Source organism: Pongo abelii, chromosome 13 (genome assembly GCF_028885655.2).
Source record: "Pongo abelii isolate AG06213 chromosome 13, NHGRI_mPonAbe1-v2.0_pri, whole genome shotgun sequence".
In the NCBI taxonomy this organism is placed as follows: Eukaryota; Metazoa; Chordata; class Mammalia; order Primates; family Hominidae; genus Pongo; species Pongo abelii.
This window is the reverse complement of record NC_071998.2, coordinates 87,646,590-87,665,600: the sequence shown is the minus strand read 5'-3', so window position 1 is coordinate 87,665,600 and position 19,011 is coordinate 87,646,590. Positions and strand designations below refer to the sequence as shown.

General features: G+C 43.2%; 1 protein-coding gene across 23 annotated transcripts in view; it reads left to right on the top strand.

The window, feature by feature from the left end:
• The window catches only part of CDC14B (cell division cycle 14B), a 129,335-nt gene that overhangs the window by 93,346 nt on the left and 16,978 nt on the right, over window positions 1-19,011 (top strand). For 13 of the 23 annotated variants that reach the window (XM_024252552.3, XM_063714308.1, XM_054520295.2 and 10 more), the window contains exons 10-12: window positions 5,397-5,535; window positions 5,700-5,859; window positions 6,518-6,615. In XM_024252552.3, the coding sequence (XP_024108320.1) occupies window positions 5,397-5,535; window positions 5,700-5,859; window positions 6,518-6,615 (397 nt within the window). Of the gene's footprint in view, window positions 1-2,478; window positions 2,542-5,396; window positions 5,536-5,699; window positions 5,860-6,517; window positions 6,616-13,362; window positions 13,507-14,254; window positions 14,715-14,779; window positions 14,934-16,949; window positions 18,646-19,011 lie in introns of those variants that run through there. The other 10 variants (XM_024252556.3, XM_024252553.3, XM_054520299.2 and 7 more) reach the window with 6 other exon arrangements.

The window sequence follows — 19,011 nt, the reverse complement described above, 5'->3', positions numbered from 1 at the left end:
CAGAAACCACTCAATGGGGAAAGGACAGTCTTTTCAACAAATGGTGCTGGGAAAACCTGATATCCACATGTAAAAGAATGAAATCGGGCCCTTACATAACACCATATACAAAAATTAAAATGGATCAAGGACCTAAGGGATTAACATCCAGAAGATATAGAGAAAACTCCTAAAAACAACAACAAAACCCAGTTCATAAATGGGAAAAGGACTTGAATACACCTTTCTCCAAAGATAAAAAATGGCCAGTAAGCACATGCAAAGTTCTCAGCATTTTTGACTTATAGGGAAAGTCAAATCACAACCACAGCGAAATACCACTTTATACCCATTGGGATGGCTGTTATCTAAAAGAACAAAAACATCACCACCAGAAAATTACAAGTGTGGAGTTGTGGAGAAATTAGAAGCCTTGTGTACTGCTAGTGGGAATATAAAACAATGCAGCTGCTATGGAAAATGGTGTGGCAGTTCCTGAAAAAATTAATGTCATTCAGCAGTTCCATCTCTGGTTATGTGCTGAGAAACAATTGACAGCAGGGATATGAACAGATATTTTTACACCCATGTTATAGCAGCAGCATTCTTCTTTTTCTTCTTCTTCTTTTTTTTTTTTTTGAGATGGCTTTCACTCTGCTTCCCAGACTAGAGTGCAGTGGTGCAATCTCAGCTCACTGCAACCTCTGCCACCTGGGTTCAAGTGATTCTCCTGCCTCAGCCTCCAGAGTAGCTGGGATGACAGGCACGCTCCATGACATCCAGCTAATTTTTGTATTTTTAGTAGAAACAGGGTTTCGCCATGTTGGCCAGGCTGGTCTTGAACTGTTGACTTCAAGTAGTCCGCCCGCCTTGGCCTCCCAAAGTTCTGAGATTACAGATGTGAGCCACCACGCCCGGCCAGCAGCATTACTCTGAATAGCCAAAAGGTGGAAGCAATCCAGGTTTCCATCAGAGGAAGGCTAAAGAAATAGCTAAAGAAAATGTACTATATCATACAACAGAATATTATGCATCTTTAGAAATGAAGAAAATTCTGACACATGTACTGCCGCATGGATGAACCTTAAAGATATTAGACAAATTTAGGTTTGCCAGTCAGAAAAGGACAGATAGTGTATGAATCCAGTTGTATGAGATACTTGGGGTAAGAGAAAGTAGATTGGTGGTTGCCAGGGCTTGAGGGGAGGCAGGGATTGGTAATTATTGTTTAATGGGTCCAGAGTTGGCCGGGCACGGTGGCTCACGCCTGTAATCCCAGCGCTTTGGGAGGCCGAGGTGGGTGGATTACGAGGTCAGGAGATCAAGACCATCCTGGCTAACACGGTGAAACCCCATCTCTACTAAAAATACAAAAAATTAGCCGGGCGTGGTGGTGGGCGCCTGTAGTCCCAGTTACTCGGGAGTCTGAGGCAGGAGAATGGCGTGAACCTGGGAGGTGGAGCTTGCAGTGAGCCGAGATTGCGCATTGCACTCCAGCCTGGGCGACAGAGCAAGACTCCGTCTCAAAAAAAAAAAAGAAAAAAATGGGTCCAGAGTTTCTGTTTTGCAAGATGAAATATGTTCTGAAGATGGATGGTGGTAATGTTTGTACAACAATGTTAATGTACTTAATGCTACTGAGCTGTACACATGAAAAGTGGTTAAAATGATATTCAGAAACTGACACTAAGGAAATATAAGTTTCTGAATTAACCAATACCGAATTTTTTTGTTTTTATTTTTGTTTTTGAGACGGAGTCTTGCTCTGTCGCCCAGGCTGGAGTGCAGTGGCGCGATCTCGGCTCACTGCAACCTCTGCCTCCCAGGTTCACGCCATTCTCCTGCCTCAGCCTCCCCAGTAGCTGGGACTACAGGCGCCCGCCACCATGCCCGGCTAATTTTTTGTATTTTTAGTAGAGATGGGGTTTCACTGTGTTAGCCAGGATGGTCTCGATCTCTCGTGATCCACCCGCCTCGGCCTCCCAAAGTGCTGGGATTACAGGCGTGAGCCACCGCACCCGGCCCCAATACAGAATTTAAAATAACTGTCTTAAACATGTTCAGTGAGCTAAAAGAGAATTCAGACAACTAAATGAAATCAGGAAAATGATGCATGAAGAAAAATGGTAAATTTTATGTATATTTTACTCCAATTTTTAAACATAATTAAAACAAAAGCCAGCATCGCTTATTTCATTTTTTAATTATAAAAAGCAGTTGAAGTAATTCTTCAGCAAGGTCCTTTTGCACCCCAACCCCATCACACACCCGACATTTGGCAACCTGCAGAGACCTTTTTTGGAGGTTGGGTACTACAGGCATCTGGTGGGTAGAGATCAGGGATGCTGCTAAACATCCTACAGCGCACAGGACAGCTCCTCACTATAAATAATCATCCAGCCTCAAATGTTAGTACTGCTGAGGTTGAGATACCCTGAAATAGAATGATGACCAATTAAAAGCCTAGAGAGGATCTTATTTGATTGCATCTTTGTTTAGGGAAGAAAAATGATGACAGTATGAAAATTGGGCTGTACAGTGAAAATTGAGATTCATTAAGAGGTATGTTAATCTGCTGGGGCATATCACCAACTGGGTGGCTTAAACAACAGAAGTTAATTCTCTCACAGTTCTGGAGGCTAGAAGTCCAAGGTCAAGGCACTGGCAGGGCTGTTTTCTGGGGAGGCCTCTCTCCTCGGCTTGCAGTGCAGATGGCTGTCATCTCTGAGTCTTCTCATGGTTTGCACTTAACTCCTGCCGTCTTTCTTTTATTTTTTTGAGACGGAGTCTCGCTCTGTCTCCCAGGCTGGAGTAAACTGGCGCGATCTCAGCTCACTGCAAGCTCAGCCTCCTGGGTTCACGCCATTCTCCTGCCTCAGCCTCCCGAGTAGCTGGGACTACAGGTGCCTGCCACCACACCCGGCTAATTTTTTGTATTTTTTAGTAGAGACAGGGTTTCACTGTGTTAGACAGGATGGTCTCAATTTCCTGACGTCATGATCTGCCTGCCTCGGCCTCCCAAAGTGCTGGGATTACAGGCATGAGCCGCTGCACTCAGCCTATCTCTTTCTTTTCTTAGAAGTACATCAGTCCTATTGGATTAGGGCCACACTCTGTGACCTTATTTATTTCCGTAAAGGCCTTATCTGCAAATACAGTTGTATTGGGAGTTAGAACAATATATGGATTTGGGTTAGAGGGGACACAATTCAGTTCATTATATTCTGCCTTCTGGGCCCCCTCAAATTTATGTCCCTTCACTTCAAAAATACATTCACCCCATCTCAACAGCTCTGAACATCTCAATTCATTCCGGCATCAACTCCAAGTTCAGAGTCTCATCTAAATGGCATCCAACTCAAGTATAGGGGAGACTTGAGGTATGATCCATCCTGAGGCATAATTCCTCCCAGCTGTGATGGGATGGTACAGGCACGAGATAGACATTCCCATTCCAAAAGGGAGAAACCAGAAGAAAGAGCTTCTAAGCAAGTCCAAAACCTAGCCAGGCAAATCCCATTACATCTTAAGGCTAGAGAATCATCCTCTTTGGCTCCATGCTCTGCCCTCCAGGCCCTCTAGGGTGGTGGCTTTGCCCCTGAGGGCTGTGGTCAGAGGCAGTTGGGTTTGCTGTAACTAATAGAGGTGGCCCTACCCTGTGAAATCAAGGAGTAGGCAGGCCTGCCCTGAGCTTATATACTCTGTGTCTTGGTGGCAGTGGCAGCACTGGGGGTCTCTAAATTGCCCTTGGGATCATCCTTCCTTTTCTTGAAGGACAAAGAATGTTTGCATCCAGGTAGCTCTGCTGTCAGAAGTCCAAAAGCCTTACTTTATTTTATTCCATGTCCATCCCCTTTAGTGCAAGCTGCAATGTCTCTGCTGGTATAATCCCATCTCTTGTCCTTGCTTCTGCTGAGATGGCTGATTAAGTCTAGGTAATCTCTTTAGAGGGGGAGTGCCCAGCCACACCCTTGATTTTTCTCTCTGTAACACTCTTATTTTTGCAATATGGATAGCCTGAGAATTTTCTGACTCTAGTTCCTGATTCCCTGTTGCTTAACAATTTCTTCTTTAATTCGTCTTTTTCCTTTTGCATTTTACAGTAACCAGTAAGGAGAAACCAGGTTGTATCTTCAACACTTTCCTTACAAATTTCCTCTGCTAAATATCCAAGGTTGTCTCTCACAAAGCCACTTCTCCATTTCTATGTAGTTGTTACAGTGACCCCCATCTCATGATCCAAATCTGTATTGAGGGTTCTCCAGAAAAACAACCAGTAGGATTTTTTTTATATGTAGGAGATTTATTAAAAGGAATTGGCTCAGGCAAGTATGGATTCTGGTGAGTCCAAAATATGCAGTGTGGGCCAGCAGCCTGGAAACATGGGAGAGCTGATGGTGCAGATGAAAGCCAAAGGCAGTCTCTTGCTCAGGAAAGTCAGGGTTTTTGTTCTGCCCAGGTTTTCAGCTAATTGGATGGGGCCCATCCACATTATGGAGGGAACTGTGCTTACTGAAAGCTCACCAACTTAAATGTTAATCTCCAAAGATTCATTCCAGATTGACACATAAAATTAACCATCACTGGAGGTAATGATAATAGTCTAGATAAGACAGGCCAGCACCAATAGAGGTTTAAAAAAATCTGAGTGAAAACGGGTATAACAGACCAGAAAATATAACTGGATGTGGGAGTAAGTGCAAAATTACAAGCCTTTGTTTTTGCAAAGATGGTGGTACCATTTTTCTAAAATGCCCAGGGCAGAAGATACTGCACTTACTGAGAATCATTGCTCAGAAAGTGATTCTCCACCTCGGCTACACATAGAATCATCTGGAAGATTTTAGGAATCTCTGTGTCCAAGCTATGCTGCATACCAGTTAAATCTAAATTCTTGGCATAAGGCCAGGCATGGTGGCCCAAGTATATAATACCAGCATTTTAGGAGGCCAAGGCAGGCGGATCACCTGAGGTGAGGTGAGTTTGAGACCAGCTTCGCCAACATGGTGAAGCCCCGTCTCTACTGAAAATACAGACATTAGCCGGGAGTGGTGGCACATGGCTGTAAATCCCAGCTACTCGGGAGGCTGAGGTAGGAGAATTGCTTGAGCCTGGGAGGTGAAGGTTGCAGTGAGCTGAGATCGCATCATTGCACTCCACCCTGCTGGGCGACAGAGCGAGACTCCGTCTCAAAAATAAATAAATAAATGAAACAAATAATAAATACATTCTGGATGTGAGACCGGGCATCAGTATTTAAAAACCTCTCTAGGTGATTCCAGAGTGTAACCAGCCTTGAGAACCACTATTGAAAGAAGCAGAGTCATGAGAAGCCTTTTAAAAAAATTCTGCCTGCCCAACAAAATCCTGGAGTACATCAGCCCAAGTTTCATTTCTGTGCTTCTTTCTTTTCCTAGCTGGCCTTGGTCGCACGGGCACTCTGATAGCCTGCTACATCATGAAGCATTACAGGATGACAGCAGCCGAGACCATTGCGTGGGTCAGGATCTGTAGACCTGGCTCGGTGATTGGGCCTCAGCAGCAGTTTTTGGTGATGTAAGTAGTAGCCTACGTCTGTAGTTCCCAGGGAACACGTGCGGTTGGAATCTGATTGGGAGTGGAATTTCCTTTAGTTTCCAATAACAACAGATAGTCTGGTAGGAAGAAGTTGTTCATGTATCTTTCTGGAAAGCTCTTTTGATTTTATTTAAATGCTCTAGGAAGCAAACAAACCTCTGGCTGGAAGGAGACTATTTTCGTCAGAAGTTAAAGGGTCAGGAGAATGGACAACACAGAGCAGCCTTCTCCAAACTTCTCTCTGGCGTTGATGACATTTCCATAAATGGGGTCGAGAATCAAGATCAGCAAGAACCCGAACCGGTAATCAAGCCATTTTTGTTGCGATGTTGTTACTGCTTTAACTGCTATTGAGACCCTGTCAGGGTATGGAGAAAACCGTAGGTAAAATAATAAAGCAGCTCTTGGATGATTGTCAGTTTTTTATATTTATAACCCTCTCTAGGCACTTTTTACCCAAAATAGTGGAAACAAGGTTGTGTGTCCATAAAACTATGTTTTACTCACTCAGCAGGTGCATAAAAGGCTGTGAAGTGAGCTCTTCAGCCAGATCTACCCCTGCCCCTCACCCCTTTTTGCCATTTCACAACAGCTGATTTAGGAAAGCAATCATTCTCAAATGGAGAGCTTTTAACAAATCAAAGGCTTAGGGGGTAGCAGTACTACATTAAGTGGTAGTAAGTACACTGAGAGATTTTAAAAAGAGCGTTTTCAAACTTGAAAGCCCATTAACCCTCTTCACTGTTGATGTGTTTTCTAACAAGAGTGCTGCTGGGTTGTCTCTGAAAGTCAACTTTGGCTGTCTTAAAATGTCACCTGAAGCTTGATTGTGAAAGGGAAAAATATTTTAGAGCTCGCAGAAACTTGGACTGTCTATGTTCATGTGGATAAATTGCTGCTCTGCTGTACTGCATTAATAAGTGCAACTTAAATCATTAGCTCAGTTTTTTTACTTACACAGTACAGTGATGATGACGAAATCAATGGAGTGACACAAGGTGATAGACTTCGGGCCTTGAAAAGCAGAAGACAATCCAAAACAAACGCTATTCCTCTCACGTGAGTCTGGGTTCCTTTGTTGTGGTTGATGTTTCTTCATATGGGTGTGGGGTCCTTGTTGAGGGTTTTTCCTGTACATTTTTCTCTATAGTTGCAAGCCCATGATGCCACTTTGAAATGCTTGCCTATGTTATTTAAAACCTAGGGGTGCTGGCCTTGGAAGCTCTCAGCCGCTCCTTGTTTACCTTGGTCCTCATGAGCCTTTATGGGTGGGAAGGCGACATCAGGGATACTTTTTCTCCATGAATAGTCAGCATGGGGCATCCTCAGGAGTGCGACACCAGATGTAAAGCCCAGGATGCCAGACTTGTCCATAGTTACTAAAGTGGTGTATTTCTTTACATTCTCCATGTTGCAGGTCATTTGTTTTGATAAGCATGACATGATGGCTTAATGACATTATGTTGTTTTGGTACAACAATGAACTGGTCTAAACTATATTTTGGGTTTTTTGTTTGTTTCTTTGGAGAATGATTTTCTAATTATAGAGGAAGTTTGTTTCTTTGGGGAATGATTTTCTAATTACAGAGGAAGATTTAGCCTGAGAATAGGAAATGTTGTAGTTACTGAGTGTATGTATGTCCATGTGTACATTCTTGTGAATGTGTGTTAGTTGGGATTCAACCTGATGGAGCATCCAAGATTGTTAGAAAAATATGCAGAAGCAAAGTACATGACCATGGTATTTTTTGTAGGCTGTTCTTTAGTAAATGCTCCCACTTGTTGCCATTGGATTTCTTCCTTCTAGTTACTTCCTTTTTCATTGTGGGGCACCAGATTTCCAACCTTCTTTTTTGCGGGGAGGGAGTGTGATGGACATAGATCATTTATTCAGTAAGCATCTTGTAATATGGTAAGGAAGTATGATATAATAAACCATTTATATTGGTAGAGAACAGGTTTTCTTTTTAATTAAAAGTAATTCCTCACTAGTACCTCGTCATAAAAATTCTGAAGTAGAATTACACCTGAGGCATGTGTCATTATGGGTTGCTCCCCTGGGAGGTTCTTCTTAAAAGACTCAGGGCAAAGAATTGAGTTTTACAATATGCAGTGTTATGTGAATGAATGTAGGGCATCCATTTTGATTATAGGCGTTTATTAAGCATTTCTTTTGCAGCTTAGTGGTACTTCAGTCAACTATACTGCTTTAAAAATGGTGCCTTTTGGCCAGGCGTGGTGGCTCATGCCTGTAATCCCAGCACTTTGGGAGGCCAAGGTGGGCAGATCACCTGAGGTCAGGAGTTCAAGACCAGCCTGGCCAACATGGTGAAACTCCGTCTCTACAAAAATACAAAAATTAGCCGGGCATGATGGTGGGTGCTGTAGGCATTATAGGATCCCAGCTACTCGGGAGGCTGAGGCAGGAGGATCGCTTGAACCCAGGAAGTGGAGATTGCATTGAGCCGAGATCGCACCATTGCACTCCAGCCTGGGTGACAGAATGAGACTCTATCTCAAAACAAACAAACAAACAAACAAAAATAGTGCCTTTGTATAATTTACTTAACTCCAAATGCCATTTTGTTTTTAATTTCCTTATTAAAAATCTTCACCTAAGGCCTTAATGGTTTTTCTTTGGAAGTATTATGGTGGTTCCAGGTAATCATCCAGATACTAATTCTGGATGTGGTGGAGGAGGCAGGCAGCACCCTCGAGCAGTGCTTCTCAGACTTCAGTGTGCAGGAGGCACCCGGGCGCTTGTTGAAATATGGGTTATGATTGGTGGGGTGGGGGTAGGGCCCAAGATTTCACATTTCTAGCCGAGGCTGCTGGTCCAGGGACCACACATTGAATTGCAAGCCCTAGGAAACTGATGCTTTTGTGGGTTGATTTTAGCTGTGTCTGGGATTTTTTTGTTTTGTTTTTCAAAATCAGCATCATCAGTTTATGTTTTAATATTTTGTTGCCTGTTATTCAAAAGTCAAGTTGAGAGTCGGGGGATACAAATCCTGCTTAGTCAAAAGTTTTTGTTAAATAGGAAATTTCCTTTAGTCACCCTCTGAATCTGCTACTCTCATTAACATGAGTTCAAATCTAGCTGGGTGTGGTTGTGCACACCTGTAGACCAGGCTATGCGGGAGGCTGAGGCGAGAGAACCACTTGAGCCCGAGTCTGAGGCTGCGTTGAGCCACGATCACTGCATCCAGCCTGGGTGACAGAGTGAGACCCTGTCTAAATAAATAAGTAAAATCAAGTACAATGGTAAAAGTTAAAAAACAAAGAGGTAGCTCAGGATTCCTTTGGGTAATATCCCAAAAACAATATATATAAGTAGCCCCACATAACACAAATAACAAAGTTTTAGGCCACACTTTTAAAGAAGAAAGTGAAATGCTAGTTTTTCTAAGCTCTGAGTTATGTGTATAGACCCCAGGGGATTTTTGATGAGTCTCAGCAAATCTTCCTCCTCCCTTACAACATTTTGCTTATCCCCGTCTCTGCTTTTTCAAACCCTCTCTGCTATTATTTGCAGTTTTTTGGCCCTAGAAAAGATCAATTGAAGGTTTTCTTTCTTTCCCTCTTGTGTCTTTGTTGTTATTTTAGGAATAGAAGTCCCTGAGGGACTGTTCTCAGCAATGGCTTGGGTTGAAAACTACAAAATCAATTTCTTCATCCCAGTTTGACTCATTAATTTCTGTGAGCAAGTTATTTTGCTTTAGCATTGGCACTTAGCATTATGAAAATACAGTACATGCAAGAAGGAAAGTTAGTGAGAAATACACAAGTACTAGTGATTCTTAGGAGAAAGTTATAGTACATAAAATATTATTCCAATGATTGGTTTCTCTTTTTTTTTTTTTTTAAGACAAGAGTCTTGCTCTGTTGGCCAGGCTGGAGTGCAGTGGTGTGCCCTCGGCTCACTGCAACCTCCGCCTCCCGGGTTCAAGTGATTCTGCTGCCTGAGCCTCCAGAGTATCTGAGATTACGCAGCACCACACCGAGCTAATTTTTTGTATTTTTAGTAGAGACAAGGTTTCACCATGTTGACCAGGCTGGTCTCGAAATCCTGACCTCAAGTGGTACACCCGTCTCAGCCTCCCAAAGTGCTAGGATTACAGGCATGAGCCACCGGCGCCTGGCCGGTTTCTCTTATAAATGGTCAGTTTTGGGGGAGAGTTTAAGTTTTTATTGATTATAAAATGGCCATTTGCTCAGCCTGTCTGATCCTGACTACAATGATGACAGTAAACCATGTGGCACCATGACATTGAGCTGATCTTCAGGACGTGATGACAAGTATATTGTCTGTGCTAAAATGGATTTGGTAGATTTCATAACTTGAGCCATGAGGCCTGTCGTTCTGCATACTGATGGTTTTGGTAGGTTTGGAGATGGGTGTATCTGTTAGCAATGGAAAATAATTCTTTTTTTATTTTTTATTTTTTATTTTGAGACAGAGTCTTGCTCTGTCGCCCAGGCTGGAGTAAAGTGGCGCGATCTCGGCTCACTGCAAGCTCTGCCTCCTGGGATCATGCCATTCTCCTGCCTCAGCCTCCCGAGTAGCTGGGAATACAGGCGCCCACAACCACTCCCAGCTAAATTTTTCTATTTTTAGTAGAGACAGGGTTTCACTGTGTTAGCCAGGATGGTCTCGATCTCCTGACCTCATGATCTGTCCACCTTGGCCTCCCAAAGTGCTGGGATTACAGGTGTGAACCACTGCGCCCGGCCGGAAAATAATTCTTAAGCCATGAGGTTTACTAGAGGAAAAAGTAACCGTCTATAACGCTGACACTTGGACATTCAGGCCATTCTGCCTTTAAGGAACTGAAAGTGAAGGCTGGGATCGGTAGAGAGTTCTCTAGGGCTCCCAGGCCATTTATTCATTCCATTTAAATATTCACCCCTGTGATCTTTATATATATTAGTAGCTTGCTTTTTGTGGGAAGATTAAATAAGATGGTGTGGGTATAACTTGTGGGGTAAGGTTAGGCTGTATTTCAAGTTCACCCTTTAGTCTAATCCCTTTCCACAATATAGGATGCCTGGCATGTAATTTTTTTTTTCCCCGAGACAGTCTTGCTTTGTCACCCAGGCTGGAGTATGGTGGCGTAATCTTGGCTCACTGCAACCTCCACCTTCTGGGTTCAAGTGATTCTCCTGCCTCAGCCTCCTGAGTAGCTGGGAATACAGGCACACGCCACCACGCCTCGCTAATTTTTGTATTTTTAGTAGAGATGGGGTTTCACCATGTTGGCCAGGCTGGTCTCGAACGTTGACCTCGTGTTCTGCCCGCCTCAGCCTCCTAAAGTGCTGGGATTACAGATGTGAGCCACTGCGCCCGGCCTGACATGTAATTTTTAATGATGACAGTGATGAGATCAACAATAAAAATGACATGATAAGCCAAATCAGTCATTTCCAAATTGATCAGCAGTACTCTGCACACAGCAGATGCTCAGTAGAGGCTTTAATATTTGGTCACAGATTTATCCAAGTGACCATTTGGAAGTGTAGTCATTGGAAGGAGCTTCTGCCCTTCCAAATGGGAGGAGGTTTCCTTCCTTGCTGCTAGAACCCAGACCAATGGATTAAGAAACACCAAGCTGAGGCTGGACACAGTGGCTCATGCCTGTAATCCCAGTGCTTTGGGAGTTCAAGGCAGCAGGATCACTTGAGCCCAAGAGTTCGAGACCAGCCTGGCCAACATAGTGAGATTCTGTCTCTACAAAAAAAATTAAAAAAAAAAAAAAAAACTGGGCATGGTGGCATGGACAGGTAGTCTCAGCTGCTACTCAGGAGGCTGATGTGGGAGGATTGCTTGTGCCTAGGAGTTGGAGGTTACAGTGAACTATGATAACACCACTGCACTCCAGCCTGGGCGACAGAGCAAGACCCCTGTTTTTCTTTCTTCTTTTTTTTTTGAGATGGAGTCTTGCTCTGTCGCCCAGGCTAGAGTGCAGTGGTGCAATCTCAGCTCACTGCAAGCTCCGCCTCCCGGGTTCACGCCATTCTCCTGCCTCAGCCTCCCGAGTAGCTGGGACTACAGGCGCCTGCCACCACACCCGGCTAATTTTTTGTATTTTTAGTAGAGACGGGGTTTCACCATGTTAGCCAGGATGGTCTTGATCTCCTGACCTCGTGATCCGCCCGCCTCGGCCTCCCAAAGTGCTGGGATTACAGGTGTGAGCCACCGCGCCCGGCCTTTTTTTTTTTATTTTATTTTTTTTATTTTTCGAGACAGAGTCTCGCTCTGTCGGCCAGGCTGGAGTGCAGTGGCATGATCTCGGCTCACTGCAACCTCCGCCTCCCGAGCTCAAGCAATTCTCCCTGCCCCAGCTTCCCGAGTAGCTGGGATTACAGGCATATGCCACCACGTCCAGCTAATTTTTGTGTTTTTTTAGTAGAGACAGAGTTTCACCATGTTGGCCAGGCTGGTCTCGAACTCCTGACCTCAGGTGATCCACCTGCCTCAGCCTCCCAAAGTGCTGGGATTACAGGCATGAGCCACTGCACCCGGCCAACCCGTTTCTTAAAAATGAAAAAAAGGCAGGGTGAGGTCGGGAGTCTGAGACCAGCCTAACCAACATGGAGAAACCCCGTCTGTACTAAAAATGCAAAATCAACTGGGCATGGTGGCACATGCCTGTAATCCCAGTTGCTTGGGAGGCTGAGGCAGGAGAATTGCTTGAACCCGGGAGGCGGAGGTTGCAGTGAGCCAAGATCACACCACTGCACTCCAGCCTGGGCGACAAGAGTAAAACTCCATCTCAAAAAAAATTAAATAAATAAATAATAAAATAGAGCTCAGGTGCGGTGGCTCACGCCTGTAATCCCAGCATTTTGGGATGCTGAGGCAGGCGGATCACCTGAGATCAGGAGTTTGAGACCAGCCTGGCCAACGTGGTGAAACCCTGTATTAAAAATACAGTACTTAGCCGGGTGTGGTGATGTGCGCCTCTAATCCCAACTACTCAGGAGGCTGCAGTGGGAGAATTGCTTGAACCTGGGAGGCAGAGGTTGCAGTGAGCCAAAATCACGCCATTGCACTCTGGGCTGTGTGACAGAGCAAGACTCCATCTCAAAAAATTATAATAATTAAAAAATAAAAAATAAGAAAGAAACACCAAGCTGAAAGCCAACTAGTATGAGGAAAATGAGTGTGGAAAACAACTAAGAAAAGTCTATAGTATGCATACCTAAGTGAAATTTTGCTAATTTTGTGTTGCCCTGGGTTAAATGTGAACCATATTATAAAAATGTGCCATTCCCTTAGCTTCCTGGGATGGCTCAGGAGTTAGTAACTCCCTTGAAGTGAGATCAGTTCTGCTGTGTTACGTTCATTTTTAATTGTGCCTCCTGTGATTTTGTTAACTAGTCTGGGGTTTTGTGTTTTTGTTTGTTTGTTTGTTTGTTTGTTTGTTTTTGGTTATCTGGTTTTGCCTCCTTTGCCCCTTGTGGTTTGGTTTAGTTTTCTGTGTGTGCACATCTTCTGCTTTTTGAAGAACCTCAATCATTTATCTGTGACTGATTTCAGTATCATAAAGTTAAATTAATATGGGGTAGTTATCTAACTAGTGACTGAGTCCCAAAGTATGAAACCTGTTTAAACACAGCATTTTTTTCTTCAACATAAAATGGCAAAACTCCATCCTTGTTGACCGCCCCTTTGTATCCCTGTTGCTGTTGGCTGGGCTTTTAGGGTGTCTAAAATTCACATATGGCTTGATTGATTGATGATTGCGTAATTTATTTTGGCTTCCCAATTTGAACATCTGTTCTTTCCCCTTCACCCCTTTCCAGATGTCCCCTAGCTGTGCTGACCTCTGCACTGTGTAGTGTTGTCATCTGGTGGATTGTTTGTGACTACATTCTTCCCATCCTGCTATTCTGTCTCGATGGTTTCAGAACACAGTAGCCATCAGGACCCCCTGACAGATAGCTGCTGTAAGTGTCCCGTTCTGTTTCTCTGCCGTTGCTTACTTCTGGTGCCTAGTGTGGTTCCCACAATGCATGTTTTTCTCCTTGTCAGCTCCTAGCTTTGTTGGTTTGCCTGTTTTCAAAGGTTCTTTTTCTGAATCTTTTCAATTAATGGGATGGTGGTGGGGAGGGAAGGTGGGCTTCACTGTTCCTCTCATAGAAAGGATATTGAAAGTAACATATGTTGTTTTAAAGTTATGCTTATCCTTAACAGATATTTCAAAATAGCAGTTGATAAATAAAGACACTGAAACAGTTTTTCTTTACTGAAACAGTTTTTCTTCCCTATCAAAAGTAGTTAGCTTAGGATAATTGGGGTGGTTTTATTTTCGTCAGTTGGCTATACAATTTCCCTCTAGTTTTCTGTATCTTGAGTATGTCCTTCCCAATCTAGCAAAGAAGCATTTTTCCCACTGATCTACTTTCATTAAATATGTGATTTTGTAGCCTCGAAATCTGCCATTATACAGCAGCTCTCTCATAAGTCTTCTCTCTTTAGTGTGCAGAATTTCCTGCTCTGTCTCATTTTCCTCCTCCCCTTTAGGGAATACAGTAAGTACAGTGTGTAGCACTTGATGCTAAATGAAAGTAGGAGGTCGCCTGTTTAAGTTAGTGCATTTCCATATGATGGTCATTGTTCCCGCTTTTCTCCTTGCCCGGACATAGCCAGAATGCCTTTAATAGGCTAATAGCAGCAAATTTGTATTCTCTTGAGATCTTTCATCTTTGAAATGAAGACCTTAACAGCGAAGAGGCTTTATTTCTGCAGAAGAATGTGCAAGAGGCCCACTTGTGGAACAGCATGTTGAAGACCCCCAGAAGGCGGGTGTGTCCGTGTCACGGGGTCCACCACCACCCTCCTGTGTCTGAGCTGCGTTCTTCCTTCTCTGAAGCTTTTTCCTTAACTCATATTTTAAGAATTTCTTCTCTTGTCTCCTCTTGGACTTGGAAGTTATGAAAGAATGCAAAAGTTCCTTGCAAGATCTCTTCCAAAGAAAAATTCCATTGCAACCAACTCTGGTACTTTGTGGTTTCATTGAGTATTTTCACATAGCTGAGAAAGATTTAAAAATCAAGCTGATTTCATTCTTCAGAATTAGGCAAAACCTGCTTAACTTGCTCCTATTTATGGCATTTTCTTGAATATCTTACAAATAAAAGCTTATTGTCGCGCATTCAGACCTGCTGTATTTCTGAGATAGATTAACCTTTTGGGTGTTTTCTTCTTTACTTCTCTTAGTCAACTACGATTGCCACATATTCTGACTCAAGAGCATCATGCACTACATAGAGTTATTCTTCTCAAACTGTTCCAAGTGGCAAAGATGTTCTGAATGGGTGGAGCAGTTGCAAATAATACTTAGGCACTTTGTGGTTGAATGATCATTCCCAGGGTAAGTTTAAACATGGTCTCTATCAGGCTCTTTTCTTTTCAGTATTCCATGTAAACTATACCTTTTGTTGTTATTGGTAATGACGTTTGCCATCGTATATCTAGACCCAAGCAGAGTATTCAGTTCAGCCTGACTAATTATTTGGAATTTTCAGAAGCAAAAAGCTTGTGACAGTTACAGTGGTGTTAATCAGTATCATCTTTATAGCACCCCCATGTCTTTCTCTCAAAAGGGTTTTATTTGTAAGGCGGTGACTCCTGAGCTCCACCATCCTCTGTCATCACCACCCACCTCTGCTGGCAGTGGACGCAGGTGGCATGGCATCGTCTGATAAATTGTTTCCAGTGAAAAGCTCTTGTTATGCGGCATGCTTGGAGAATTAGGCCATAACAACACTTCAGGCTTCTGAGTCAGACTCTGAGATAGTGGGAAAGTCTTCTCTGGAGCCTGCAGGGCCTCAGGGTCACCTTTGTGCACGCTCTTGTGGTGTCCAGAGTGGACAGCCAGTATACATAGTGCATAGTTGCCCTGATGGATTTTTTTCTTAGAATTGGACGTTTATGTTCGAGACCTGGCTTTTTAGTGTTTGGCTTTGCCTTGTTCCTTGGGTTGCAGATTTTACTATATCTGAATATAGTACCCAGAGTACCGAGGCTCCAAGGATGCTGCAGAGAAGTAGGTGAACTAGAGTATAGGCAAGAGGTAGGTAGGACGGAGGATTTTGTCAGGGGAGATGGGAAGGAAGAAAATACATCTGCTGCGCACTGCTCTGCAAAGCCATGCTTGGCCTGGGTTGGAAGGCAGAAGGCCGCGAGTGCCCGGGTTCCCTATGACAGAGGCAACACATCACCCTCTGGTGCCTGTCAGGTGGTGTGCACTGTCACTCATGATAGCTCAGTGGAGTTCTCCCCCAACCCGGACTTCATCAGTGCATAACCTGCAGTTAGGATAAATACCGTGTTATCAGTGCAAATAACTGGAATCTTCCCTGGTATGATAAATACACTCAAGTTCTATCATTCTCTTGGTTTTAAAGTTCCACAGAAATTACTAGCTATTTAATATTATTATTATATTAGTTCACTTTAATTTACACTAATTTTATAGAGAAATAAATACTTTTAAAAAGATGTTTTCCAGCAGCCTGAGAATGACTGCAGGATTTAGCAATAGTGTCTTGTTTTGAATGGCATTTAAACACTTCAGTCATAGTTTTAATTTGAGAAATCAGGATTCAGATTTCCTAAGCAGGCAGTGTATCAGCTCTTATTTTTTTCTCAGATTAATTATTTTGCAGTGTGATTGTTGTCTGTGCTTTTGGCCAACCGTGGCCTCAAATTATTTGAGAATTAGGTGTTGTATTTCAAAAAAAAAGCCAACAGGAGTCTTGTTTTCTCCGTGTGTAAGGGAGTGGCCGAGGGGAGCGGATGAGAACAGTGGCAGCACGAGTGCCCTGGCCTGGGCTTCAGAAGTAGCAGTGAAGCAGCAGCAGTTTGTTTTGTTTGGTTTGGTTTTATGCAAAATTCTATATTCAAATTCTTAGCAGAGATGAATAAATATTTCCCTTTCACTTTATATAAACAAATAATTTTTAGGGATGGGCAGACTGGCTCATGCCTATAAATCCCAACACTTTGGAAGGTCGAGGCAAGAGAATCACTGAGGCCAGAATTTTGAGAATAGCCTGGGCAACATAGCGAGACCCCATCTCTACAAAATAAAAAATGAAAAAATTAGCTGGGTGTGGTGGCATGTACCTGTGGTCCCAACTACTCTGGAGGCTGAGGTAGGAGGATCAATTGAGCCTAGGATTTGAGGCTGCTATGATTGCGCCACTGCACTCCAGCCTGGGCAACAGAGTGAGACCCTGTCTCTTAAAAAAAAAAAAAGAAAAAAAAGAATTTAAAAAGAATTCTTTGTTTTTAGAAGTAGAATTCACAAGCCAGGGTAATAGTTGCCTTTAATCATACAATTAAGTTGCATATACACTCTTCTTTTTTTTTTTTTTTAATACAGAGTCTCTATCACCCGGCTGGAGATCGGTGACACAAACATGGCTCACTGCAGTCTTGACCTCCCAGGCTCAAGTGATCCTCCTACCTCAACCTCCCAAGTAGCTGGAACCAAGGCACGCCCCACAACGCCCAGCTAATTATTATTATTATTTTATAGAGAGGACATCTCACTATATTTTAGAATTTGGGCTTCTTAATGGTGTCTTGTTTCATGACTGAAAATCTGAGAAGCTACTTTTACTTTTGGGCACAAAGATTTGTTTGGCTGGTGGATTTCTTTGGTGTGGGAATTGCTTAAAATGCCCAGGCTGGTCTCAAACTTTTGGCCTCAAGTGATCCTCCTGCCTTGGTCTCCCAAAGTGCTGGAATTACAGGTGTAAGCCACCGCACCCACCTCCTTTTTCTATTTTGTTAGAACATTCAACATATCAGATGATCACACTCTAGGAGAATTTCTGAACCAAACATTGGCTGATTTATCCAGGATTCATGTCCCTCTGTGAGACAGAAAGCTAGTTTCATGGGGCCCTCTGAAATCCTGCATGAGTAAAGTGAAATAGTGGGGAAAGCTGCCCCTCCCCTTCTCCCCAGAAGGCTTGGGACCACTGGCCCAGACAAGCTCCAGGTTATGCTGTGGTTGCTTTTTTTTTTTTTGAGATGGAGTCTCGCTCTTTGGCCCAGGCTGGAGTGCAGTGGCACGATCTCGGCTCACTACAACCTCTGCCGCCCGGGTTCAAGCAGTTCTCCTGCCTCAGCCACCTGAGTAGCTGGGATTATAGGCACCTGCCACCACACCCAGCTAATTTTTGTATTTTTAGTAGAGACGGGGTTTCACCATCTTGGCCAGGCTGCTCTTGAACTCCTGACCTCGTGATCCAACTGCCTCGGCCTCTCAAAGTGCTGGGATTACAGGTGTGAGCCACCGCGCCCAGCCTCTTGTTGCTTTTTTAGTGATGAGACGTTTAGCATTTTACTAAATGTTGGATATGCTTTGGTTTGGGTCATGCTAAAGTTGTAGAAATTTATTAATTGTAGCCTATTTTAAGGCCCTGTCTTTGGTATATTAGCCAGCATGGTGGTAGCTGAGGCCCGTGAGGTGGGATGCTCACTAATTGTAATGGTTCAACTTTTTACTCTTTTGAGCTGGGTTCTCATAAGTTATTATTGGCTTTCTCACCTTTATGTTTGAATAGGAGAGAAGAAAGCTTGTTAAGTCAGTGTTTTTCAGAGAATTAAAAGTTGATATCTATAAATGTGTGTATATGTGTTTAGTTTGTCATTGATTATCTCTTGAAGAAAAGAATTGCATATGGGCCGGGTGTGGTGGCTCACACCTATAATCCCAGCACTTTGGGAGGCTGAGGTGGGCGGATCACCTGAGATCAGGAGTTCGAGACCAGCTTGGCCAACATGGCAAAGCCTCATTTCTACTAAAAATACAAAAATTAGCCAGGTGAGGTGGTGGGCGCCTGTGGTCCCAGCTACTCAGGAGGCTGAGGCAGGAGGATTGCTTGAACTTGGGAGGCAGAGGTTGCAGTGAGTCGAGATCACGCCACTGCACTCCAGCCTGGGCGACAAAGCAAGACTCCATCTCAAAAAAAAAAAAAGAATTGCATATAAAATCTTTTGATGTCTTCTGCTGTTTTCCCTATGACAATTTAAAGAGGAAATAAAAAAAAAAAAAAAACAAAGGACCATCTGCCTCTTAAAGGACATTCCGTGTGGCCTTTATCTCAGGATGTTCTTTTCTGATTCATCGTGTACTTCCTCCTGGGCAGCCTACTCTCATACGCACCAGTTTCTCAAGCTTTTTAGAGTTTAATTAAGGCAAGCTTTACAAAATTTAAGTGTTTTCACTTTCATTTTAGTGGCACTTGGAGATTAAGTGTTATAATCCAGGCAAAACTCATATTTTGCTTAAACACTTTCTAAAATTTTGAAATGTTATATAAAATTAGTATTGATTTAGTGGATTATTACCCATACTTACAGCTTTGAAGAGTGAATATTGTATAGTTATTTCCTAAATTTATGTTCCTATTCTTTAGAATTTGAGCTTCTTA